Below are 26,043 nucleotides of genomic sequence, written 5' to 3' on the forward strand. Positions count from 1 at the left end.
GGCTATCACCAGGTGAGCTGGGTAAGTTTCCCCCTTGAGGAGTCCTTGCCTGGCACGTATTAGGTGTTCAGTAAATGATAATGTTTGTAGTAGAATTACGAGTTGCGCAGCAAGAGGAGAAGTGGAGGCGCTCCTGGAGGCGAGACCAGCTATGGCGTGGGCAAGGGCAGGGGGTGGCAATATGGACACTGGGCTGGATTCATGGAAGGTGTGGGTAGGGACAAATCGGGGTCAGTCTATTAAGGGCCTTGAATGGCAGGCTGAGGAGTCTGCATTTCCCCAAAATCAATGCGGGATACACAGGAGGGGCGGGCTGAGCCCACTAGCCTGGAATGAGGAACCACCTGGCATAGTTCTCTGCCCTGCCACTGCTGTGTAAGGATGGCCCTCTCGCCTGTTTCCCTGGACCTCATTTTCTCCCAGTGTGCGAAGGAGAGGATTCCAGCCTCTTCCATCCCAGGGGCAGGCAAGAGGATCAAGGCACCAAGCCACCCAGGAACTAGGTTGCTATGAGAGCTGGAGAGCCGGGGGCTGTCATTGGTTCAGGAAGTCAGGAACCTTGTGTTCCGCTTCTGGCCCCACCCTACTAGCTGGGTGAGCTCAGGCAAGCTGCCCGGCCTCTTTGAGCCTCCCTTTCCATCTGTGGAATGGGAGGATGTAGTTTCTGTCTTTGCAGTACAGCTCGCATGAGTTGAAGCTGGTGACTGTGTTGTGTGAGCCTCAAGTGTGTTGTTGTATCTCTGGGGGAATTGCAGTATTTCTTGAAACTACAGTACCTGTTCCTCAGGCTCCCCTGAGAATGTGGATCTGCTGGCAAGGCTGGGGTTGGGGAGCAGTGGGTGAGGATCAGATGCCTGAGCCACCTCAGAGGCTGTGACCTTCTCAAGGCCACAGGAGCCATGTGTCTGCCGCAGCCAGGCTGTGGGGGCAGCAGAGGGAAGGTGGAGGTGGGGCAGATGGGTCCAGCCCTCTGCTTGGCTCCTGAACTCTGGGCCCCAGTGCGAGGGAAAGCCACCCCAGTACCCTGCTCAGAGGACAGTCCTCTCCAAGGCCCCACTCCTTGACTTAGGGATCGAGGGGTAGGGTGGAGGTGGCTGATGGAGGATGACCTTGGGAACTTCTTCCTGCTTGCAAGCTCGGTGCCAGAACTGCCAGGGCAGCCCTGATTCTTCTTGCTCAAAAGTTGGCAGCATCAGGGACCCTCGAGAGGCTGCCAGGACAAGGCCTGAGCTGATGTCATCATCACCAGCCTCTTGCGTCTTCCCCTATCTTGGAGGTCCAGAGAGAGGCCATACACCCGCTGGCAGACTGCTGTAGGCACTGTGCCCACCCGGGCAGCAGGCTCAGGATGCCATGGGACTGAAGACTCTAGCCTTGCCTCATTCACCACTTGCCTTTCACTTGAGGTGTGGGAGCTCTGCCAGGGATAGAGGGTTGCTCTTACAGCCCCTCTCCCAGGGCTCCCTACCTCTAGAAACAGGACTGGGCAGAGGTGCTGGGACAAAGACCTCACCTGTCCCAGTCCCCAAAGCCCACAGCCTTCCCTGGCTGGAGAGGTGTGGGCTCTATAGTCCTCCGAAGGGCAGAGAAACCTGAGTCCTGCTCAAATTCTACAATGCTGGGCCCACCCAAAGGCAGTCAGGGTGGGAAGTGGGCAGCTAGCTCAGGAATTCTAGGAAGATTCTGGTTGAGGGGAGGCATGATGGGGCCTGAGCAATTGGATGCAGGTGGGGGCATTCATTGAGCACTTGCAGTGTGCTGGGCCCTATGTAAGCACTTTTCATGGATCTATCTCATTTAATCCGCAGAGCAACCGTTCTTAGCAACCCTCAAAGGCTCAGAGAGGTTAAATAGCCTGCCCCAGGTCACCCAGCTGGTGAGTGGCTGGGGCTGAGATTTGAATTGAGGGTTGTGTGACTCTACTTTTAGCCATTTCTGTGTACTGCATACAGAATGAGAAGGGGTTGGGGAGGGCGCCATACAGAATCTGTGCTCTGGGTAATGGGAGCAATTCTGGGCAGGGGCAGGGGCAGGGGTGGGGCTCAGACTTGGAGGCTCACACCTGCAGGACTTGGCCCTGAAGCTTCCAGGCCCTAAAGCTTCCAGCTCCCCCTCCCCATGGCCTATCCCTGGGGCCCAGTGCCCCAGGCTGGCTTGGGGGAAAAGGATGAATGGGGACAACTTTTCAGGGGTTCCCGTGGACACACAATCCCGCAGACCCTGACTTCTCCTGGCCACCTATGTCTGTGTGAATTCCCAGCTTGGAAACCCAAGAAATCCCCAGCTTCGGAGCTGGGAAGGAGCCCACAGAGATCAGCTGGTCCAACCCCCTCGTTTTACAGATAGTAATTATCATGATTATGCCTGATGGGAGCAATTCACAAAGGACTTTCACATCTGGGTTGCTGCTGAGTGTGCCAGAGCCCTTGGGGCCAGCAAGACTCATCCACATTTTGTGGGTGAGGAAACTGAGGTTCGTAGAGGCAAGGAGATGGACCTAGGGGCACACAGTTGAACTTGGTACAGGTCTCTTCCTTCTGAGACCCAGCGCCTATGTGACGTGGCTCTGGGGCTGCACCCTGCATTGGAGTGGGGCTGGTCCTGAGAGTCTGTATGGGGCCGGGGCAGGTATCAGATGAGGTTCTGAGACTTCCAGTGATGCCTGCCTCCTCCCTGTCATGGGAACACCACGCCCTTCAGAGGCGTGGTCTGGAAGAGACAGACTGGTGGGCAGAGCTGTTTCCAAGAGACTTCTCTGCCCACCATGCAAATAGGGGCTATGCTACCCCAGAAAATCAGATAGAGAAGGGCCCTTGGAGGGGCCTCATTATTCAGAGAAGAAAACTGGGGAGCTGCCCACAGTCACGCTGTGAGTCAATAGTGGCCCTAAGCTTGGAACACGGATTTCCTGGCTCAGCTCATAGCTGTCCTTGCACATGTCCAGTAATAGTACTAAAGACAGTCTCCATTTATTGTGTGCCTACTGTGTGCCGGGGGTGAGCAGTTTACACTGAATCCTAAGAACAATCCTATGCGGTAAGTACTTTTATTATCATTGCCATCCCCTTTTACAGATGAAGAAACTGAGGCTTTGAGAGGTTATGAAAATGGATCAAAGTCACAAGCCAGGAAGTGGTAGAGCAGGAATTTAAGCACAGGTCCGTGTGATTCCAAACCCATACTGATGCCAGGCCTTATATATATTATGATAGGACTAAAGTTGACTTTCTGTTTCTTTATGTTCATAGTCAATGTAGGCCATCATTCATTCATTGAACATTGATGGAGTGCTCACTAAAACAAGGAGACTATAGAGCTGATCAGGGTTGAGGGTCAGAGATTAGGTCATGAGGCAGGGAGTCTCAGACACTGCTAAGCTCTCTGCCTCCACCAAGAATGGCTGCCTCTCCCTCCTTTTTTTTTTTTTTTTTTTTTTTTTTTGGAGACAGAGTCTTGCTCTGTTGCCCAGACTGGAGTGCAGTGGCGCGATCTCAGCTCAGTGCAACCTCGGGCTCCTGGATTCAAGCGATTCTTGTGCCTCAGCCTGCTGAGTAGCCAGGACTACAGGCATGCACCACCATGCCCAACTAATTTTTGTATTTTTACTAGAGATGGGGTTTTGCCATATTGGCCAGGCTGTTCTCGAACTCCTGACCTCAGGCGATCCACCTGCCTCGGTCTCTCAAAGTGCTGGGATTATTACAAGCATGAGCCACCGCACCCCAGCCATCTCCCTCCTCCTCCTGTCCCCAACTCAGCCCTACTACATTTGCAGCCTCTTCTTCTGCTCCTCCTGCCCACCTGATTTAGCCTTGGGGTAAATGAGGGCATGACTCAGCTAGGGCTTCTGGGCTTTGTGTATCCCAAAGAAGACCCTACTGGCAACAGTGTTAACAGCCACCACCGTGCAAGCTGTTCGTGAGCACAAGGCACCATGCTAAGGTGTCTGTGTGCATCACCTTGTTTAACACGCCGTCACCCTGTGAGCTAAGAGCTAGTATCATCTCCATTTTCCAGATTGGAAACTAAGGCTGACGGTCACAGCTCAAGACTGAGTCGGGGCTGGGTGCAGTGGCTCTTGCCTGTAATCCTGGCACTTTGGGAGGCTGAGGTGGGAGGACCACTTGAGGTTGGGAGTTGAAGACCAGCCTGGCCAAAATGGTGAAACCCCATCTCTACTAAAAATACAAAAATCAGCCGGCCATGGTGGCAGGTGCCTGTAGTCCCGGCTACTCAGGAGGCTGAAGCGAGAGAATCGCTTGAACCCTGGAGGCAGAGGTTGCAGTGAGCCAAGATCGTGCCATTGCACTCCAGCCTGGGTGACAGAGCGAGACTGTCTCAAAAAAAAAAAAAAAAAGCTGAGTTGGAACCCACTCTGTCCAGCCCTCTCGAGCCTGTGCCCTTCCTCACTGGCTCACACTGCCCTGCTCTGTATCCAGGCTGTGTAGTTATGCATTTAGAGCCCTGGTTCCTGGAAGGCAGGGCTTCAGCCAGGCAACAGGTTTATTAAGCACCTACTGTGCGTCTTGGGGAGGTGCTTTGTGAGGCTAAAGCTTGTGAGGATGGGGAGATTGGGTTCCTCTGTGAGAGATCTCGAGGCTGCATGCCCGCATCCTACCCCAGAAGGCATTCAAGCCCGAGGATACCAGGACAGAGCAGCCAGGGCAAGGCAGTGTGTACTGTTGGAAGGACTTTCTTCCTGGAAGGAGCGTCCCTCACAGTGACTCAGAGCAGTGTGAAGACCTCAGAGAGGTTTTGTAGCCATATCTGCATCCACTGATCCTTAGGCAAGCCACTCGGCCTCTGGGACCTCGGCTTCCTGATATGTGAAATGGGGAAGATGATTGTACCTAATTTACAGAGTGGGTTTAAGGACTGGATGAAAGCATTTGGCACAGGGCCTCCGGAACTAGAAGGGGCTGTGCCACTGAGCCGCAGCGCACGGGTGATAGGGACTGAGGCCCCGAAGAGCTCGGAAGAGCTGGATCTGCTCTGTTTGCACACCTCAATTTCCCCCGTCAGCCATGGCAGACATGTAACTCTTGCAAGATCGGCCTCACGGGGCTGTTGTCAGGATCACAGAGATCCCGGAACGCGTAGGTGCGGCCCCGTGATCTGCGCACCGAGAGAACGGGTCCCGCGGGAGGGGGCGGCGAGAGCACAGTGGGCGGGCGCAGGTGCGCCCTTGTGAGCTGGGAGACGTGCGGCGGCGCCTGGCGCCGGGAAGAGGGCGAGGACGGGCGCTGGGGCCGCCTCCGTGTAAGGGAGGGGTGAGGAAGTGCGGGGGGCGGCGAGCGCGCGGCCGGTGACTGGGGGCGCTGTCCCGGCGGCTCCGGGTCCCCACCCTTCTCTGAGAGGCTCCCGGGGCGCTGTCCCTGGTCCTGGAGCCCCGCCGGCCGTCGCCTGCAGTTCTCATGACGGCCAGTTGGTGGCGCCCGAGACCGCGGCGGACTCCCGGACCCATTAGGAACACGTTTTAAAAAGCGTTCTTTGGCCGGGTGCGGTGGCTCACGCCTGTTATCCCAACACTTTGGGAGGCTAAGGCGGGCGCATCACCTGAGGTCGGGAGTTCGAGGTCGGGAGTTCGAGGCCAGCCTAACCAACATGGAAAAACCCCGACTCTACTAAAAATACAAAAATTAGCTGGGCCTGATGGTGCATGCCTGTAATCCCAGCTACTGAGGTGGAGGTTGCGGTGAGCTGAGATTGCGCCATTGCACTGCAGCCTGGGCGACAAAGGCAAAACTCCGCCTCAAAAAAAAAAAAAAGCGTTCTTCATTTTCCTGTCATTATTCCTAGCTAATAATCCTGCCTAGACACCTGACTTCAAAAACCAACTATATACTGGCATAAGAGATGAAAAAGGCCCTCCACCTCCCTGCCTGAATGCTCTGGCATGACCACACCACAAGAGCCAATGAAGTAACCAGCCTTGGGCACCTATTTATTAAAAATATACCCTTAGATTTAAAAAAATTAAAATTATTGTAATAGAGATGGAGTCTTGCTTTGTTACCAGGCCGGTCTCGAACTTCTGGGCTTAAGCAGTCCTCTCACCTCAGCCTCTCAAGGTGCTGGGATTACAGGTGTGAACCACCTTGCCCAGCCTACCCTTAGATTTTTTGTTTTTGTTTTTTGAGACAGAGTCTCAAAAACTCCAGGCTAGAGTGTAGTGCTGTGATCTCAGCTCACTGCAACCTCCGCCTCCTGGGTTCATGCAATTCTCCTGTCTCAGCCTCCTGAGTAGCTGGGACTACAGGCGCATGCCACCACACCTGGCTAATTTTTGTATTTTTAGTAGAGACAGGGTTTCACCATATTGGTCAGGCTGGTCTCGAACTCCTGGCCTCAGGTGATCCACCCGCCTCAGCCTCCCAAAGTGCTGGGATTACAGGTGTGAGCCACTGAGCCCGGCCTACGCTTAGATTTAAGAGCAGAAAGTCATGTCGCTGTACCTGACCTCTAGTTCAGAATGACTTCAGTAGCTGCACCTTTGAAAAATGTATTATGGATTAAAGCCACACCAAAAAATATTCATTTGTAAACCAGAGTTAGGTTCTAGGATGGGTTACCTGGGCTTTTTACCCACTTGAATATCTAGGAGGATATCTGATGAACAACAAATCTCCTGAAGTGGGACTCTCACCAGCGTAGCTTTCCTATCCCCCACCCACTGAATGACAGTGGTAACCCCATCATTTCTGAGGACTGAAACCGCCCTGGTGCCCTCTGGGGGGCAGAGCCACCCTTGTTGAGAGCCACTGCCTCAATGAGGGCCTTGTCGGGGTGGAGAGGGGCTCTCAGAGTCCCAGACTGGTTGGCCTTCTGGGAGGGTGGTATCATAAGGAACTGTTGGGAAACTCTCTCCCCCCATCATAGATGAACCAGCAGAGGGCAGAAGTGGGAAGGCACTTGTGATGAGAAATGGTGGGTTGCCAGCAGAGCTGGGGCCACAGGCAGGTCTCCCCAGGTCAGGACTCTGCCAGCCCAGCTTCCTGAGGGGAGCTCTGGGCCTCAAGCAGTCTCCCAGCTTTGTCCAACTGCCCTGAATACGGGCTGAGAGGGCCATGCCCTTAGCAGTGGAGGTAGGAGAGGGGGGCTGGCCGGCTAGACACCAGCCTGTAATACATGAGAGGTATCTTGGCCTCCACTCTGCAGTCCTGGAGATGCAGCAATTGCACCCTTCTCTGACCCCCAAAGAGCCATTCTGTCTCCTACCTTTATTTCTTCCCAGTAGTTAGCTGGATGCTCCATGTGTGTTTGTGAGGTGTGTACATATCTGTCTGTGTCTATTGTATGAACATAAATAATGTGATTTGAGTAAGGATGTGTGGGCCTGAGATTCCTGTGCCTGTATGTGCTGTCATCAGTGTGTATTTACATGCATGTACAAACCCAGCCGGAGTCAGTAGGTGCGTGTGCACTGATTGGGGACCTAAGGGTGGGAGCTGGAGTTGACCTTTGCATTTGCACGTACTTGTGGGTTTGCAGCGTAGGGACTGATGTTCATGTGAACCTGTCTGCATGCATTTGATCTTGATGTGAGCTCTACAGGCATGAGTTAGATGACTTTTTGCATGTGCATGGCACGGTACTAGGCCAAGTGCATGTGTGACCTAGGAAAGTTTGTGTGCAAGTGTGCACACAGGTCTACCAGAGACGTTGTCTGTCTTGTTCAGACTCTATCGCCAGTGTCTGAACAATGTCAGCCACACGGTGGGTGCTCAATACAGTGTCAGCCACACAGTGGGTGCTCAATACTGAATGAATGGGGGAAGGAATGAAAGAACGTACACCTGGGTGCCGCCTCCAGAAGGGCTTTGCTCCCAGGGCCTTTCAAGCCACATGATCTGCATGGAGATGAGAAACACATCCTCGGGGTAGGGCCTGAGTGGGGGCAGGTATTCTGGCCAGGCCAGATTTTCCTGGTCCCTGATGGGGTCCCTTTAAGTAGGCAGGGGTTTCGGAAACCTATTGAATAGAGCAGGAGTCTCCGAGCCAGGGCAGAGGCTGGCTCAATAACCTCACTGGCCAGCTGCCTAGGGAAGGGCTGTGAGCCAAGTCACACCCACTCTTCCCTCCCTTCCCAGGGGCTGGGGAACCCCCAGGAGACTCTTTTTCCAGAAGCTTCCTGGGATTGGGTTGGTGTGGCTTGGCTAGAAAGGCCACAGGCAAAGTAAGGATAATGATACTTTCAGAGCTAGCAGAATTCTCTCAAGGCAAATGTATCTTTCCATTGTTAGGTCTTCTTTTTTTTTTTTTTTTTTAGATGGAGTCTTGCTATGTCGCCCAGGCTGGAGTGCTGTGGTGTGATCTTTGCTCACTGCAACTTCTGCCTCCTGGGTTTAAGCGATTCTCCTGCCTCAGCCTCCTGAGTAGCTAGGTGCCACCAAGCCCAGCTAATTTTTGTATTTTTAGTAGAGACGGGGTTTCACCATGTTGATCAGGCTGATCTCGAACTCCTGACCTTGTGATCCACCTGCCTCAGCCTCCCAAAATGCTGGGATCACAGGCGTGAGCCACCGCGCCCAGCCCACTGTTAGGTCTTTAACCCAGCAAAGTGAGGGGTTAACATATGAGCAAACTGAGGCCCAGAGAGGAAAACTGATTAATGCAAAGCCACACAAGAGGCTGCCTGGGCCAGGGCAGGAAGCCCAGACGCCTCCTCTCCTGCCCAAGAGGCCTGGGGCAGATATCCTGAATGAGTATGACTCAGGGAGGGGAGGAGGCTATTGGATGCCCTGGCAAGAATTGGCTCTACCAGCCCCACCTAGAGCCCAGACCTGAGATCTTCCCGGGGTTTGCTCCTCCCTCTCCCCTTCCATTTCCCTGGAAAGGGGGAGCTGGAGGTAGGTAGGTGGAACATCCAGAGTTCAACAAGAGGTGAACTTGGAAAGTCAGCTCTGCAACCCTCCACGCAGTGCTCTTCTCTCTTCCTCTACAGTCTGGCAGCTGTTTGAACAACTTGGCTACAAATCTAGGAGGCCCAGAGGGGAGGCTTCCTCTCAGAGGGAGGGCCTGGACCCTGGAAAGCAGCCTGGCACTGTTTTCTAGGTAAGAGGCTGGAGGCCAAGGAAGAAGGGGGCTCAAACTCCTTCAAAGATGGCAGTGACTTCCCAGTGCCAGTCAGCAAGCACCCCATGCTGACTGTGGTGCAGTGATGTCCCCGTCACAGTGGGCCAGTGAGGCCAGTGTCATGGGATGTTACTAATGTGTTTGACATTACACAGCTAGGAAGCATCAGAGCCTGGTCCAGCCCTGGTCCCTGTCACACTGCCTCTGTGTGTGTGTGTCAGTCCTGGAGGCTGTTCCACATGCCCACACACAGATCTTCCCCAGTCTGTCCCATAGCTGCATGGCACCGCATGGCATACATGGACCATAATTTATCAAATTTCCTCTGGGTGGCCATTTAGTTTTAGAATTCTTACTAATAAATCTTTGCTAGCCCTACAAAAATGGCAACTTCGTATAGTTTAGCCTAATAAAAATGATGTTGCTACAACAATATTTTCTTTTATTCTTTTTTTTTTTTTTTTTTTTGAGACAGTCTTGCTCTGTCACCCAGGGTGGAATGCAGTGGCCTGATCTTGGCTCACTGCAACCTCCACCTCCTGGGTTCAAGCGATTCTCCTGTCTCAGCCTCCCAAGTAGCTGGGACTACAGGTGCCAACCACCATGCCTGGCTGATTTTTGTGTTTTAGTAGAGATGGGGCTTCACCATGTTGGCCAGGCTGGTCTTGAACTCCTGACTTCAAGTGATCTACCCAACTTGGCCTCCCAGAGTGCTGGGATTACAGGTGTGAGCCACCGTGCCTAGCCTTTCTTTTTCTTTTATCTTTTCTTTTTAAGACAGGGTCTTGCTCTGTTACCCAGGCTGGAGTGCAGTGGTGCAGTCAGGGCTCACTGCAGCCTCAACCTCCCAGGCTTGAGCAATCCTCCCACCTCAGCCTCTCAAGTCACTGGGACTACATATGTGTACCATCACACCTGGCTAATTTTTAGAGTTTTTGTAGAGACAGGTCTCACTATGTTGCCTAAGCTGTTCTCCAACTCCTGGTCTCAAGTGATCCTCCCTATTCAGCCTCCCAAAGTGCTGGGATTACAGATGTAAGCCACCATGCTCAGCCAGCAAATGTTTTACTTAACAAACACATGTTAAGTGACAAATACTCTACTATTCTCAATGCTTTGTCATTAGTAACTTATTTAATCCTTGGCAAAACCCTTTGAAGTAGGTACTGTTATTTTCATCAACCCCATCTTGCAGATGAAAAAACTGAGGCTCAGAAAGCTTAAGTAACTTGACCAAGGTCACACAGGTGACAAGTGGGAGAGCTGAGATTTTAGCCTTCAAGGGCGAGGATATAAGCACATGCCTCAGTGTCCATTGTCCTTGCCATTCATCTACAGGCTCACATGCTATGATGCAGAGGATAAATTCTTGGAAGTGGTCTTGCAGGTTAACAGGATGCATTTTAACCAAAAAAAAAAACAAAACCAGGATGCATTTAAATTCAGCTGTCACCAAAGGACCAGGAGCTGGTCAGGGACTGTCCTGCTGCAACCCTGGCCAAGGGAACGTGACCCCCACTAACCACCCCCACTCCCACCCCCACCCCCATCCCTTGCCAATGAGGCAGCTGCAGCTGGTCAGAGCAGAGAGGCTGGAGCCCACACTGGGCTCTTTGTCTTCGGTGGGAACCCTTCAGCCCCCATGGCCCCTCTCAAGGGCCCACTGTCCCAGTACCAGTGGGGCCTCCCGGGGGCCAGGCCTGGCTGGGAAACTTGGCACGTTGGCGGCCCCTTGGCCACTCTGCCAACTGCGCATGCAGAAACCACTCAGGAATCATTCCCACTGAAAAGACTGGCGAGGTATAGGTCCATGTCGAAGGGGATGCAGCAGCCCAGATGTGGCTGGAGTCCAGGCCCCAGCCCAAGCACTGTGCACATCCTCATAGCCCAGGCCTAGCTCTTCAGTCCTCTGCCCCAACCTCCTCCCACCTCTCTGAGAGCCCCTGCTGCTGCTGCTGCTACTACTTAGAAAGGAAGGAGGGAGGGAGGAAGGGAGGGAGGAAGGCTGTTGCTGCTACTACTTAGAAAGGAAGGAGAGAAGGAGGGAGGGAGGGAGACAGGCTGTTGCTGCTACTACTTAGAAAGGAAGGAGAGAAGGAGGGAGGAAGGGAGGGAGGGAGGCTGTTGCTGCTACTACTTAGGAAGGAGGGAGGGAGGGAGAAAGGAAGGAAGGAAGGAAGGAAGGAAGGAAGGAAGGAAGTTCCTCCCTTCTCAGGCAAACTTCAGTGCTCTCAGGACCCACCCCTCAGGAGCCTGCCCTGGCATGATTCCTCCCCCCAGGAATCTGCAGCACTGCCCAGAGCAGAAGGGGCCCAGTCCAGGCTCCAGAGCACCTTGCAAGGGGAAGCCAGACCCTCCTCTGAGGACTGAAAACCAAGGGACATAGTTCTAGGAATGAGGAAATAATGTTTGCCCTGTCCAGGCTCTGAACCCTGCAAGGGGCTCTTGAGGGCTCCTGCACCCACCAGAATGTACAGAGAAGAGGTCCCAGGTGGGAGCCGAGAGGGGGCTGAGGGCAGATCCCCAAGAGAGAAGTAATTGGTGTGAGCAAGGATCTCAATTTCTTTGTGTCTAAAATGGGGAAACCGCAGCGCCACTTACCCTGCCTAGGTGAGACAAACTGTAGACCCTGGTACCCAGACTCGTCATTTCCCAGGGGATGCTGGAGCTCACCAAGCCCAGGCCCGGGTCCCAGGTGGAATAGCTCCTGAAAGGCGTCTGCAGAATCCCTGCTGCCCTGTCCTTGTGCCCTTGGTCATCCTTCCTTCCTCATCCCCGGCTGCATCTGTGCTCTGCAGTTTGTTTAAACAGAAAATCCCATAGCAAACCTTGAGACTGTGGGGGCCTCCTTGGGTGCAGGGCCTGGGGGAAGGATCTCTCCCTCTATGGGGGGAAGACTGGGTGTTGGGGTGGAGGGCAGTGTGCTCTGGGATCGGGGCTAGTGACCCGGTGTCTGCTGACACAGCTCCACTTGGGTGGGGGAAACAGCTTACTCTGAGGAAGAGCACTGGACTCTGAGCTCTGGGCGAGCTGGGTGCAGAAGAGGGACTTGGAGTGTTTATTGAGCGAATGAGTACCTGCTGCAGAACTCAGAGCCCAGTTCCCTCTAAAGGTTGGGACCTGGACTGCATGACTTTTCAAGAGGGGAGTGGAGGGTGGCGTCTCCACTCCTCCCCTTTGCTCTTCCTCCTCACCAGGGCAAAGGGGAAGGGGACTCCTGGGAGAAGGGGAGACAGGTGGGAAAGGAGGGGCTATTGGAGGCTCTGTTCATTCACTCATTCGTTCGCGGGAAGGGTAGAACGCCTGTCCCCGCTGCGGAACTCTTGTACCCTGCATTTATTAAGCATCTGCTGTACGCCAGGGCCTGGGCCGAGCGCTTTACGTGCGTGAACTCATTTCGTCATCCCCAGGTCCTAGGAGGCCAGCGGGAGGAATCCCACTTTACAGATGAGAAATTCGAGGGACAGGGAGGGGCGGGACATGCCCGCCGTGCGGACCCAGGCTTCTGGGAGGGAGCTCCCAGCTCGTGATGATGGGGACTGATCCGCCGAGGAGCGCGGCGGCTCGAGGGGGCGGGAGGAGGGCGTCCCCCCAACAGAGGGTCTGCGGCCTGGACTGGGGGCGGCGGCGGGGAAGCGGGTGGTGGAGGGGCTGCCCCGGGCCCCGGGCCCCGCAATCCCCGCCCGGCCGGGCCCGGCTCGGAAAGTCCCGCGAAGCCCCCGCCCGGCCGGCCCAGGGCGGCGCGAACAAGCAGCCCTTTCTGCGCCGGCGGCCCCCGGCAGCTGGACCGCGGCCCGCTGGGGCGTGGACGTATCCGAGCTGGGGCGGGGGCGGGGGCGGGGCGGCCGCGTTGCCAAGGTGACCCGGGCGCGGGAAGGCGGCTCCGGCTCGCGCGGGCCGGGCCGGGCGGCGGCGGCGGCGGCATCATGAGCGGCCGGAAGCGCAGCTTCACCTTCGGGGCCTACGGCGGGTAGGGCGCGGCGCGGCGCGGGGCGGGGCGGGGCGCGTGCGCGCGTGTGCGTGTGCACGCGTGGGGGGAGCCCGTGCGGGGTGTGCTCGCGCTTGGGCGGGTGGGCCTGGGCTGTGACTGCTGTGAAGGCTGAGCGTTTGACCTCAGTGCGCGCATGGCTGTCGTGTTGCAGCGCGCGTGTGTGTGTGTGTGTGTGTGTGTGTTTCTGTGTGTGTGTGTGTTCCCATTGCGTGTCCATGTGCATGTGTGGGGAGGTGGGTGTAGGGTGGACATTGCTATGTTTGTGTCTAAGCACATGATATTGGCGCTTATGCATGTGACTGGGGCTGCGGGGCTACTCCACCTGTGTGTGTGCGGGTGTGTGTGCATGCGTGTGTGCGCAACTGCTCACATGTATAGGTATGTGGCAGTAGGGGCAGGCAGGTCAGGGGGAGGTTCTGCTGGACCTCCCACTTTGCCTCTGCAGCTGTTGGGCCCCTCAATGATGCTCTGGATAAAGGGACTCTAGAAGCCCTTAGCAGGCCCTGCCCACCCTGGGCAACAGGCTGCCCTCCTTCCTGCATCCTGGCTCTCAGGAACCTCCTCCTCCCTGGGCCACTGGCTGCCTGGGCTTGGAGGCCTGGAGGAGGTCAGAGTGGCAGCAGGTTCATCTTGGGGTCAAGGGGTGCAGCGGTGGGATGGGGATTTATGCCTGTTGCGGAGATTTGGCAAATTGGAGGGAAGATGGGTTAGACAGAGTGGGCTCAGAGCCCCTACCCAGCCAGACAAGCGGCTCCATGACCTTCACCAGGCCCTACCTCCCAGTGGTCATAGGGACCCATGGGACCCACCTGGGGGTGTGGAGCACTGGGGCTTGTGTGTGGACATGGTCGGTGTTCTCTGAGCTATGGGGATTGTGTCCAAGCTGCCTTCCCCTTGTGGACGCTCAACTTCTGAGGTGACCCCAGCAGAGGGTGGGGTGGGGTGGGAGGCCAGAGGCTACCCCTCCATCTGGGGTCTTGCTAGCTGTCAGGTGATGAGAGGAGCCTGGGCTAGGCCCTGAGTTTCCTGGCCAGCCAACACTGAGGGGCAGCTCACAGGCTGGGTCCTGTTCTATGACCTTGGGCAAGTCCTGGCTTCTCTGACCTCACTGTCTGCAGAGTCGGCCTTCCCCATCAGCTGTCCTTGGGAGCCCCCAGCCCTGCCCTCCGGAGGACGTCCTCTCACTGGCAGAGTTGGGCTGGGCTCCCTCCTCATCCGCTTCTTACCTCTGGGCAGGAGGCGAGTTTGTTGTCCCAACAGCTGCTCAGTCCCTGCCCCCAACGGCACCAAGGTGCCCTCAGAGGGCAGTAGGAGAATCGGGGCGGGGAGGGAGTGCTACCCACACATGCATCCTGGGGCTGGATCTGGGTGAATTTGGGGGAGACAAAGTCTGGGGTACCCCTGAAGTCTTAGGGAGCAGGGTATGTGTGTTCGGGTGAGGGTGGGGGGAAGCTCCTCCTAGATCTCCTCCCAGATTCGCAGACATTTGCTTCCTGGGTAGATATGAGTGAACAGCTTCAGGATTGAGGCAGGCTATGGGCCTTGGGGGTGATATTCTTTCTGCCCACCATAAACCATAGATATCCAGCAAACTTCCATCCTGCCTGGAAAGGCTCTAAGCTAGCCCCAGCCGCACCCCTACATCCTTGCCATGATCCAAACTGCTGTAGTCACTGTGCTACTCCACCTGTCCCCCCACCCCTGCTAACACCCCACAGCCCTGCCCCCTGCCCTACTGCCCCCAGTCCTGCCTCTTTTCCTGGCTCTTTAACCTCTATGCCTTCCCATGTCCCTAATCTGACAGTCAGGCGACTGCAGCCTAAGGGTGATAGTGACTGCATCAGGCATCCTTAGAAACAAGACCTTCTCCAGCCCCTCTGGGAGGGTGGTGCAGTGCAGGAGGGTCTGATATGCTGGGCCAAGCTGGTGAGAAGGGATGTCCCCTCACCTATGGCCCCTCTTATTGTGTTTCAGGGTGGACAAGTCCTTCACCTCTCGCCGGAGTGTATGGTGAGTACTGGGGACTCTCAGGAGGGCCTGGGTTGCCTTGGCCGGTCCCTGCAGATACCCTCCTACCCCTGCGATGCCAGGCCAGACCTCACCAAGCTTCCAACCATCCTCTCAGGGCAAGGGGGTGGGCAGACCCTCTTACTGTCCCCAGAGTACTTTTTTAGAGAGCCTTGGAGGCAGGCAAAGCAGGTTTACATCTTCACTCTGCCACTGCCTGTGTGAACTTCAGCAATTCCTTAACGTCTCTGAACCTCAATTTTCTCATCTGTGAAATGGGGATTAAAATGCCCATTCATAGGGTGTAAAGTAAAAATAACAAAAACAAAAACTGGCCCTGGCATATTTTAGGCCCTTTTTGCTTAAATGCTTCCTTCCTTTTTTTCTTCTCTATTTCTTCCCACCTCAGGGGGGCCCCTCCCTGGGCTGGGGTTCCCTTTAGCCTTTACTGACCCCAAATCCTCTAGTTACTCCCCCCGACAGCCCTCAGAACCCCTTCCTCCCATATTTCCTGTGTCTGGGGCTGCCCTCTCTTTGGAGGAGGAGGGAACGAGGCAACTGTGTGTGCAGCTTCTCAACACCAAGAGGCAATGGGTGGAGGTGCACCCTCACCTCGGGATACACCGTGGCACCCCGATGCCCCAGCAGGCAGGTGCCTCCCAGCTTCCCTGGCATCAGCATCATGTGGGCCTGGCTGGCTGCTCTTGCTGCTGCTTCACCTCCAGCAGGAGAGCCCCCCGACGGCTCTGGCTGCTGCTTCCTGCCCCTGCTCAGGGCTTCCTGGGGTCCATGGGTCCTGCAGTACCCCCCAGCTTCTGGGCGACTCCCATCTGTCACCATTGTCCCTGCAGAGCCCTCCTGGGAAGCCAGGCCTGGGGTGGGAGGCACACAGGGTGCCTCAGCTAAGCTCCCAGCCTGCCTTTCTATTTCCCTTTGATGCTCTCCATGCAACCTCAGGCTGCTTCCTCTCCCTTTCTGGGCATCATCTCCTGCTGCTGTGCCTAGTCCATTGGAGCCCCTCCTTCTGCAAGATGGTGTGCTATGCTCAGAGCAGGGGCAGACTGAGGGGGGATAAAAACAGAGGTGAGGAAGTTGCCATCCTTTCCTTCAGGGAGTTCAGTAATAACACCGCTAACAACTGCCACTTGTTGTTGGGCACCTGCTATGCACTGGGTACTGCAGTAGATGCCTGAGATGTGTTATCTCATGTAACTTTGACCACACCTCAGAGTTAGAGACTATTATCTCTAATTACAGATAAGGACAATGAAGCCCGGAGTGGGGAAATGAGTTGCCCAAGGTCACACAAGCAGTTGGGATTTGAACCTTGATCTTCCAGACTCTGTGCAGAGCCCAAAACCTCTCCTACTCTGTCCCAGGGCCACCAGGCCACAGGGAGGGTCTGAACGAAGGATGTGCTTGAGGGAAGACTCAGAGACAGGCCACCCAGAAGGCCCACCCCAGGGAGCCCTAAGCCAAGAGTTAGAGACGAGAGCCCAGGACTGATTGTAACTGGCCAGCTGTGTGACTTTGGGCGAGTCCCATCCCCTCTCTGGGCTTCAGTTGACCCATCTATCAAGTAAAGATCGGCCATTCCCCAGGACACGCCCCATTACCCAAAATGCCTTGCCCGTGCCCTCCTAGCTGGAGCCACTGTCCAAGGTGCTAACCCTAGGCCCTCCCTTCCCAACTGCCAAAGGCCATCGCTTAACTCCAGCCCATGCGTCAGTGGTGGCCATTTTGACCATTAATCATGATCTCCTGGCACTCAAGGGCTGTCTCCACATCCTTTTCTAGTTTGGGGCTTGCTTCTCCCGTGCTCTGTATTTCTGATCAACGGGAACATGGCCTCAGTCAGCATCACCTCCCCTTGATGTCCCTCTACTTCCATTTCCACAGGCCCTCGCCACACCTCCAGCCCACCTTTGTCACCATTTTTTGGGTGTTTTCTTTCTTGATCCCCACACCCCCATTCCCTCTTTAGAATGCCTCCTCTGCTGCTATAGAGCACACATTTGTGAATGTTCCTGGGGTAGGGGAAAGAGCATGGACTTCAGAGTCTGACAGGTGTGGACTTGAATCTGCCTCTGCCACATTCTAGTTGTGTGACTTTGGCAAGTCATTTTACCTCTCTGGGCCGCACTTGCTGCTCAACATGTGCTTGTTGAATAGGGCATTTCTGGGAGTTGACTTCAGGTGAGCTGCATGTGTTCACATAACCCTGCAGTGCAAAGCAGGCTCTGAACTCCTTGAAAGGAGAGGTGCTTGGTCGCTTTTTGTTTTTTTGGAGACAGGATCTCACTCTGTCGCCCAGGCTGTAGTGTAGTGGTGCAATCTCGGCTCACTGCAACCTCCACCTCCTAGGTTCAAGTGAATCTCTTGCCCCAGCCTCCTGAGTAGCTGGGACCACAGGTGCATGCCATCACTCCTGGGTAATTATTTTTGTCTTTTTAGTAGAGACGAGGTCTCACCATGTTGGCCAGTCTGGTCTCGAACTCTTGAGCTCAAGTGATCCTCCCACCTCGGCGTCCCATTGAGTCACATTTGAGCTCAACTTAGCCCCACTTTCTCCCATAAAGGCCAGCCTGTACTTTTCTCATGTCTCTGTTCTCCACATGGTCTTGTGCAACTACCATGCCCATAAATGCTTAATGCTTGTGGAATTGAATTGAGTGTTTTCAGGGAGGGGAATAAGTAAAACCTTGTCAGTAGGCTGGGAAGGCTTCCTGGAGGAGGTGATTTTCCCCCACCCCTTTACAAAACAGGATTAAGAGGTTAGGAGTTAGATTAAAGGAGCAGTGAGTCCTGGTAGAGGCCAGATGTGATCATGGCTGAGTTCCCCTATGCATCCCTAACCCCTCTCAGCAGGTTGTCTGCAGTGGAGGACCTCAGAGTAGGTGTGCAGATGCAAGAGGAAGGAGGCCCAGTGTGAGGGTTGGGAGCCAGTGGGACAGTGGGTGACTCTGATTCTGCAGCCCTAAGGGACCCAGATATCCTGGAATGGGGGCTGGACATTTAAAGTGTATTCAAATGGATGGTGGGAGGTGGAGCGGTGTCAGGGTAGAGGAATGGTCAAGTGGACTTACGCAAGGCAGGAGGGTTCTGAAAATACCTCTGGGAAAAGGAGAGTCAACTTTGGCCTTAAAACTAGGAGGCTGGGAGGTGGAGGCAGAACCCAGAAAGGATTAAGAGCTGACAGTATGCCAGGCATTTTACTCTGGAGGTCTCATTAAATCATGGCATCGGTCCTGCAATTTGGCCTGTTGTTCCCAGTTTAGAGGCTAAAACCAGGACTGAGAGTGGTGAAGGCTCTGGCTCAAAGTCACAGCTGGTGAAGGCTGGATTTGAATCCAGCTCTTCTGCTGAGGAAGGGACCTTGGTCAGAGACAGTGAAGCTGCAGAAATGGGGAAGGTCTTGGTTATGAGTTAAGGGAGGAATGGGGAGTGATGTAGCCCTGAATGCCACCCAAACGGGAGTCACTGCTCAGTCCATGTGTCCTGCTGGGAAGGCCCGTCTGGGTGCTGAGATGTTTCCTCTTGACAGAATTGGTACCAGTTGCTCCTGTATATGGAGGACTTCCTATATCCCAGGCCCTGGGCCCAGCACTTCCCCTGAATCATTTCCTTCCATCCTGACACCAGCCTTACAGTTCATCCCTTACTTTATAGATGAGGAAACTGAGGCTCAGAGAGAGGAAGCGGTGGCCCAGGGGCATTCAGTCAGTGAGGAGTGAACCAAGACTGACAGCAATGCCACTCTGAGCCCATGCCTTTAGCCCTCGATCTCCTGGATGCTGCTTGTGCTGAGTGGTGGGCTGGGGTGGGTGGCCCTGTCCTCAGGTGGCTCCTTATGGCAGTCACTGAGCCAGAGGCCCTGGGGCCTGTGTGCTGCTGCAGGAAGCATGAGGCTGGCCTCATTAGTGGCTCTGAAATGCCAAGCAGGCACAGCCCGCTGGGCTTCCTCATCTATTATGCATCTGGTGGGCAGGCCCCCGACGGGCAGCTGGCAGTGCATGGGATGGGGGAGATAGCAGCTGCTTCCTGAGCCCATGGCCACCACTATACCTCTAGGCAGGGATCTCCCAAGGCAAATGCCAAGGCCTCCTGCCTCATCCCCTTGGCCAAGCCAGGGTGAGGGGGTTCTACTGGGGACAGGGGCATGGAAGCTGGTCCCTAGCTCATTAGCCTGGCTATCCTAGCAGCCACTTCTCTTTATTTTATTTTATTTTTATTTTTATTTTTATTTTTTGAGACAGGGTCTCACTCTGTCACCTAGGCTGGAGTGCAGTGAGGCAATCTCAGCTCACTGCAGCCTCGACCTCCTGGGCTCAAGCGATCCTCCTCCCTCAGCCTCCCAAAGTGCTAGGATTACAAGCGTGAGCCACCATGCCCAGCCCCTGGCAGGCACTTCTAAGAGAGGCTGAGATTTCAATTGAGCTGGGGGTCATTTGGGACCACAGTGGGCAGAGGTGGGCTGAAATAGAATCTTAGATGCCCAAGCTCCTGGCTTTACAGAGCCTCAGAGCGATAGAGCTATGGTCATTTGTTCATCATTTATTCATCCAGCCACAGTAACCACTGAACACCTACGGTAGGCCAGGCATGGTTTTAGTTACTACAGATTCAGCAGAAAACGAGACAGGCCTAGCCCCTATCCTCAGAGAGCTTGTTGGGCAGTACTTCACCTCACACTGAGCCTGGATTTCCTCATCTGTAAGATTGGGAATGGCGGAGGCAGACTATAAGTAAATAGACTAGGAAACAACCTCTGATGGGTACACTGAATTTCTTTCTTTCTTTTTCTTTTTTTTTTTTTTTTTGAGACAGGGTCTCACTCTGTTACCCAGGCTGGGGTGCAGTGGCGCTATCTTGGCTCACTGCAACCTCCACCTCCCGGTTTCAGGCAATTCTCTGCCTCAGCCTCCTGAGTAGCTGGGATTACAGGCGCCCGCCACCATGCCCGGCTAATTTTTTTGTGTATTTTTAGTAGAGATGGGGTTTCACCATCTTGTCCAGGCTGGTCTCGAGCTCCTGACCTTGTGATCCGCCCACCTTGGCCTCCCAAAGTGCTGGGATTATAGACGCGAGCCACCGCGCCTGGCCGGGTCCACTGAATTTCAAAGCAAGGCTACATGCTAACAAGAGCTGTTCCTTGCCGAGAGCTGAGCACGTGCCGGGCTGTGTTTCAGAGCACTTTGCCCATGTTCATGGGTTTGATCTTCACAACAGCCCTGTGAGGCAAGACTGTTATGAACCCTGGTTTAGGGCTGGGGAGGCTGAGGCAAAGAGAGGTTAAGTAACCTGTTCAAGATCCCTTGGCAAAGCTGAGATTGGAGCTTAAGTAGCCAGGCTCCAGTTTGCCTGTCACCCTGTGCTGTATGGCTGGAAAATGAAGGAGTCCTGGAAAGCCTTTCTGAAGAGGGGGTGTTTGAACCAAAACCTGAAGGATGAGAGGAGCTGGCCGTGGGGGAGCTGGCAGGGTGTCCAGACAGAGGGAGCAGCAGGTGCAAAGGCTCTGAGGCAGGGATGAGCCTAGTGCCAGAGAGACCCCCCACTTCCAGGAAGGATCCCCTATAGCTTCAGGAGACTAAGAGAAAATCCCCTCCACATGCGTTGTGGCTCTGGGACTGCCACTGTTTGGCTGTGTGATCTTGAGAAGTGGGTCCCCATCTCACTTGTGCACAACCCTGCTATCCCACGTCTATCCTCAGCATCATGAAGAGGGGGCTCTTGCAGCCCTGAGGTCCCTGGTCTGGTTGGCCCTGTGTGCCCTTATCTCCTGGTGATGCTCAAACTCTGGTCTATTTGTCTGAGATGCATGGGAATATTTGAGTTCTGTTAGGTAGACCTGAGTTCAAATACCCAGTTCAACTTCCACTTACTTGCTGTGTGGCCTTACCCCATCTACTCTGCCTCTCTGAACCTCAGATTGTCCATAACAATGGAAACAGTATTGCTTCGAATGAAATGAGTGCAGAGTGTATGCGTGGGGGATGTTCTCCCTTCTAACTAAGCATTTGCATTTTGAGAAGAAAGACTCATTCATCCAAAGAGAGATTCTCTAGTGATAGAATTTTAGGCACTGTGGTGGCCACAGGGGGTGAGTAGATGGCTAAGGAGGGGATTTTCTTTTTTTCTTTTTTTTTTTTTTTTTGAGACGGAGTCTTGCTATCTTGCCCAGGTTGGAGTGCAGTGGCACGATCTTGGCTCACTGCAACCTCCACCTTCCAGGTTCAAGCATTCTCCTGCCTCAGCCTCCTGAGTAGCTGGGATTACAGGCGCGTGCCACCATACCCAGCTAATTTTTGTATTTTTAGTAGAGACGGGGTTCCACCATGTTGGTCAGGCTGGTCTCGAACTCCTGACCTCATGATCCACCCGCCTCGGCCTCCCAAAGTGCTAGGATTACAGGCGTGAGCCAGCGCGCCCAGCCTCGGAGGGGATTTTCTGATAGCCCAGATCCTGGAAAGGCCTTCTGAGTTCAGGATCTTCCCCAAAATTCATTCATTCAGCAAACTAATTCAACAAGCATTTAGTGTGGGGACACCCTCCTAGGGCCAAACCCTGTGCTGGGCGCTGGGGACATGGTGGTGGAGAAAATAGATGAGGCCGCTTCTTCTGGGTTCAGAGTCTAGAGAGGGTCATAAGGAAAGAGGTGGTTTGATGGGAATGACATGTGCTGACTAGGGAGATGTGAGGGTTGCTGAGATCTCAGAGAAGGGACTCCTGCCCACATCTGGGAATCAAGGAAGGCTTCCTGGAGGAGGTGATTCAAAAGTCGAAGTGGGCCAAGTGGCAGCGTGTGTGTGTGTGTGTGTGTGTGTGTGTGTGTGTGTGTGTGTAGTGGGGAAGGGAGGTGCACTGTACGAGAATATTCCAGGGACAGGAGGTGGCAGGTCAGCAGTGTGGAGGAGAAAAGTGTGTGGTGGCACATGCTGGATTCAAGACTGAGTTGGGCCTGACAGGTGAAGGGAAGAGAGACAGCCACCAGATCATGTCCCTGCAGGCCCTGCTGGGACTTCTGTGGGCTATGCTGGAAGGCTCTGAACCCCCCAGCCACCATGGGAAGAGGCCTGCTAGGGTGCCAGTCGCCCATCCTCCTCCCTGCTCCAAGGAGCTGCTGTGTGAGACTGAGTCAGTCCGCAGCTCAGGGAGGCCCTGACTGTGCTCTTAGTGCAGGGCTGTGGAAGCCCTGGAGCCAGAGTCTGGGCTGGGACTGCAGATGCTGCCTCGGCCACCAGCTGGCTGGGTGACTTCTCTGGATCTCAGTTTCCTCACCTGTAAAATGAGGGCAATAAAAGTACTACCTGGAAGATTGGTGTGGGGATTAAATGAGATAATGGGTGCCAAGGCCTGAAACCAGGGCCTGGCACAGAGCACATACTCCATCGATGCCAGCTATTGCGGTTACTGCCATCATTGTGGTCATGGTTACCTGCTGCACCCGCAATGGGAACGGAATTGCGCTTGGTGTGTAGACTCTGTCCTCTGGAAGCTTGCTGCCTGCCAGGGGGTGACCTGTCTCCCTACACGTGACTGTACACCCCAGCCATGGGCACTAGCCTTAGGCACTGGCCCTGAGAACACTGGCTTTGGAGTCTGATGGGCGTGGTGCCAGGTCCTGGGTAGTGACCTTGAGGAGTCCCTCACCTTGCTGAGCCTTGGGCTCGTTCCTTTGTGCAGTGGGGGTGTTCATGGCCCCTGCCTCACGGTGAGTGAGGGGCAGCGAGGAGGTGCTTTTAAAGGGCCGGCCGGTGTAACAATGCAGCTGTTTCTGACCACATGCTGCAGGAGGGAAGAAACACGTGCCTCGGACCCGAGTGACCTAGAGAAACATCACCCTCCCTCTCAGAGGCTCATTTTCATACCTATGAAATGGGAAGGTTGGCTGTGATACACCCTGATGTGCTGGGGTTCTAGTGGAGTTAGCTTGTCCCTAAGTTTGACCTGGTCCAGCTGTTTGCTGTGTGACATTGGGCTAGAGACTTAACCTCTCTGAACCTCAGTTTCCATGCCTGCAAACGGGCAATGTTCACCTCATGGGATCTTTCAAGGCTTCCATTAGCCATTCGTTAATTCAACAAATACTTATGGAGTTCCTACCACATGCCAGGTACTAGTCTAAGAACTGGGGATGCAGCAGTGAACCTGACAGACACAGTCCCTGCTTCACGCACGTTATCCTCCAGTGCAGGAGACAGATAGCTAAGGTAGCTTCAGATGGGTAATGTGTAGTACAGATGGGTGGGTGCAAGGCCTGGCTTTGCCAAGGGTATCAGGGAGGGGCCTCTCTGAGGCCTGAACAGGAAGGAGCTGGCTGTGGGAAGGGTAGTCCAGGCAGAGGGCAGAGAAAGTGTAAAGGATTGGGGGCAGGAATAGGACTCCTTCCCCCGCCCCAAAGCTGGAACATTCCAGATCATCTCCTGGCAGCAGGTGGAGGTGGCTGAGAAGGCAGAGAGGCTGGAAGCCCACTTCTTTCAGATCAGGAACTGCTCCCCAGTCAGGTGTTGTGGCTCATGCCTGTAATCCTAGCACTCTGGGGAGGCCGAGGCGGGTGGATCACCTGAAGTCAGGAGTTTGAGACCAGCCTGGCCAACATGGTGAAACCCTATCTCTACTGAAAATACAAAAAAAAAAAAAAAAATTAGCTGGGCGTGGTGGTGCACGCCTGTGATGCCAGCTACGCAGGAGACTGAGGCAGGAGAATCGCTTGAACCCAGGAGGTGGAGATTGCCATGAGCCAAGATCATACCACTGCACTCCAGCCTGGCCGACAGAGCAAGACTCCATCCCACACACACACACAAAATAACTGCTGCCCACAAGGCAGGCCCTGTGGGGTGGTGGGGAGTGTGGGCAGCCATGGAAGACCAGGCTTGGCTTGAGTCTCAAGTGAGCTGGGCTGTGCAGGCAGGAGGCTGGGCTCCAACCTGTAGGAGCAGGCAGGGGTGGAGCTCACTGCAGGGCAGAGCCAGGCCTCCAGCCTGGAGCCCACCTGACTGGACCTACCTGGCGCAAAGACCCTGGACCTATTTTAGTCAGGGGCAAGGGAACTGGTGCTTGTTCTCCCTCACCCCAGCCAGCCTGGGCACTGGCCCCAGGTTGCCTTGGCCTTTCCCAGCCCACCTGCCTGCAGGCCGAGGAAAGGTTCTTTGAGATGACCCATTACATGTACACACACACATATTTCCCTACTCACACTCATAGACTTGACCCTCGTACAGACAGCTTCATCATGAACATAGAGGCACAGACCTACACATTCATTCATGCAGCAGATCAGACCCAAACAGACCCAGGCATGACCTGAAGAAACCCCATTTCTGGCAGGAGAGACTGACAGTGACTTAATAATCACACCAAGAAATGTGCAAATGCAACAGGTAAATAAATCCATGAAGGCCCAAGACAGGCTTCTGGGAAAGCTGGCCAGGTTGGGAGCAGCTTCTCCTGGTCTGGGGAGGGGGCTCTGGAAGACTGAATACAGACATAGCACTTGAAATGTGATCCAGGCGGACGGGAAGGGGGTAACAGGCAGGGGACACAGCGTGTGCAGTGGCCTGGAGGTGGGAAGGAGCACCTCGGGTTTGAGGAACGGAAAGGAGTCTGTGGAAGGAGGAAAGAGGCCCTGGATGAGGCCAGAGACAGTGGGCGGGCGGGAGGGGGGCCGGGGGTGGGGAGCAGACACGCAGAGCCTCGTGGGCCACGTGAGGCGGGCGTCTGGATCCTGCTCGCAGCGGGAAGCCATTGGGGCCTCCTAGGCAGGTGGGTGGTGTGATCAGATCCAAACATGCGACACAAGCGCTTTCCCTCCCACACCCATTCACGCTCCTGCCGGGGCCTCCCATCTCCATTCTCACCCACAGAGTCACACACACCCTCTCGCACCACCAGGCAGAGCTGCGGAACACCCGGTGCCGACTCCCAGGAAAAGTGTCAGACGCTGCCCCGCCCACCGGCTAAGTCTGTGAGGCAGGGCCCTCTGGTCCAGCCAGGGTGGATCCTTGCTCACTCCACATCCACACAGATGTGCCCGTGCCCCCCACCCGCCCCCACACGAGTGTAGAGTCATAACTCTCCTCTACACGTGCAAGGTGGCTTCTAGCTTAGGGCGTACTTTCACATGTGTTCTCTCATTTAATGCTCTCAGCAGCCCTGCAGGGAGAAATTCTCAACACCATTTTATAGCCGAGGAAACAGAGGCTCAGAGAGGTGAAGGGACTCTCCCTAGGCCACACAGCTAGAGCTTGGCACAGGCAGGATTTGAACTCAGGTCCGTCTGACTTCCGGGTCTTGTTCTCTGGCCCATCCAGACTCAGACACACTCAGGTGTGATTGTCACCTTTCCAGGCTGTCACTGAGAAGGTGACAAGTGACCTTCAATGCCAAATCCATCCACAAACAGGTTGATCAACACAGACAATTATTTAGAGCTCCAGGGAAGGGCCTGGGCTAGCACGTGCCCACCTGCCTGGTGACCCTGAGGCTTCTGGGGGTAGTGCCAGGGGTGGGGCTGGGCACCTGCCAGCCTGGGGCAGCTCAGGGCGTGGAGCCCGCGCTAGGAGCAGAGCCTACATTTGCATTTACAAATGAGGTAGACAGCTCTGTCCCCACACATGCTAACCCGGCTGGCCTGGCTTGCAGGACGTGACAGCTGAAGTCCCAGGGCACATCCCTGGGCCCAGCTGCCTGGGCCGATTGTGTCCTGCCTCTGCTCTTCCCTGACCCTCAGAGCAGGTTGTCTAATGCCTAATGTAGGGGAAAGAGTGTGGGCTTGGGAACCAGCCAGAATGGGGGTGCAACCCAGCTCTGTGACGCCTGGCTCGGGGACATTGGTCATGGTGTTTAGTCTCTTTTCGTGTCAGCTTCTCCCCCTTGGAATAAGGGGTGAGTCATACCTCCCTCTCAAGGTGATGGAAAAGGGTAAAGCAGTCAGGTGCTCAGGGAGCTGAGTCATAGTGAGTGCTCAG

General features: G+C 54.9%; 1 protein-coding gene across 32 annotated transcripts in view; it reads left to right on the plus strand.

Moving 5' to 3' along the window:
* The window catches only part of RAP1GAP (RAP1 GTPase activating protein), a 73,395-nt gene that overhangs the window by 4,791 nt on the left and 42,561 nt on the right, over positions 1 to 26,043 (plus strand). For 11 of the 32 annotated variants that reach the window (XM_054502404.1, XM_054502423.1, XM_054502467.1 and 8 more), the window contains exon 2: positions 15,041 to 15,076. The exons of 7 other annotated variants lie outside the window; for them this stretch is intronic. Coding sequence is in view for 11 of the 25 variants with exons in the window: in XM_054502370.1 (XP_054358345.1) it covers positions 13,002 to 13,045; positions 15,041 to 15,076 (80 nt within the window). In the remaining 14 variants the exon portion in view is untranslated. Of the gene's footprint in view, positions 1 to 12,922; positions 13,046 to 15,040; positions 15,077 to 26,043 lie in introns of those variants that run through there. 14 more of the 32 variants (XM_054502370.1, XM_054502377.1, XM_054502397.1 and 11 more) reach the window with 5 other exon arrangements.

The sequence above is a fragment of the Pongo pygmaeus genome, chromosome 1 (genome assembly GCF_028885625.2).
Source record: "Pongo pygmaeus isolate AG05252 chromosome 1, NHGRI_mPonPyg2-v2.0_pri, whole genome shotgun sequence".
NCBI lineage: Eukaryota > Metazoa > Chordata > Mammalia > Primates > Hominidae > Pongo > Pongo pygmaeus.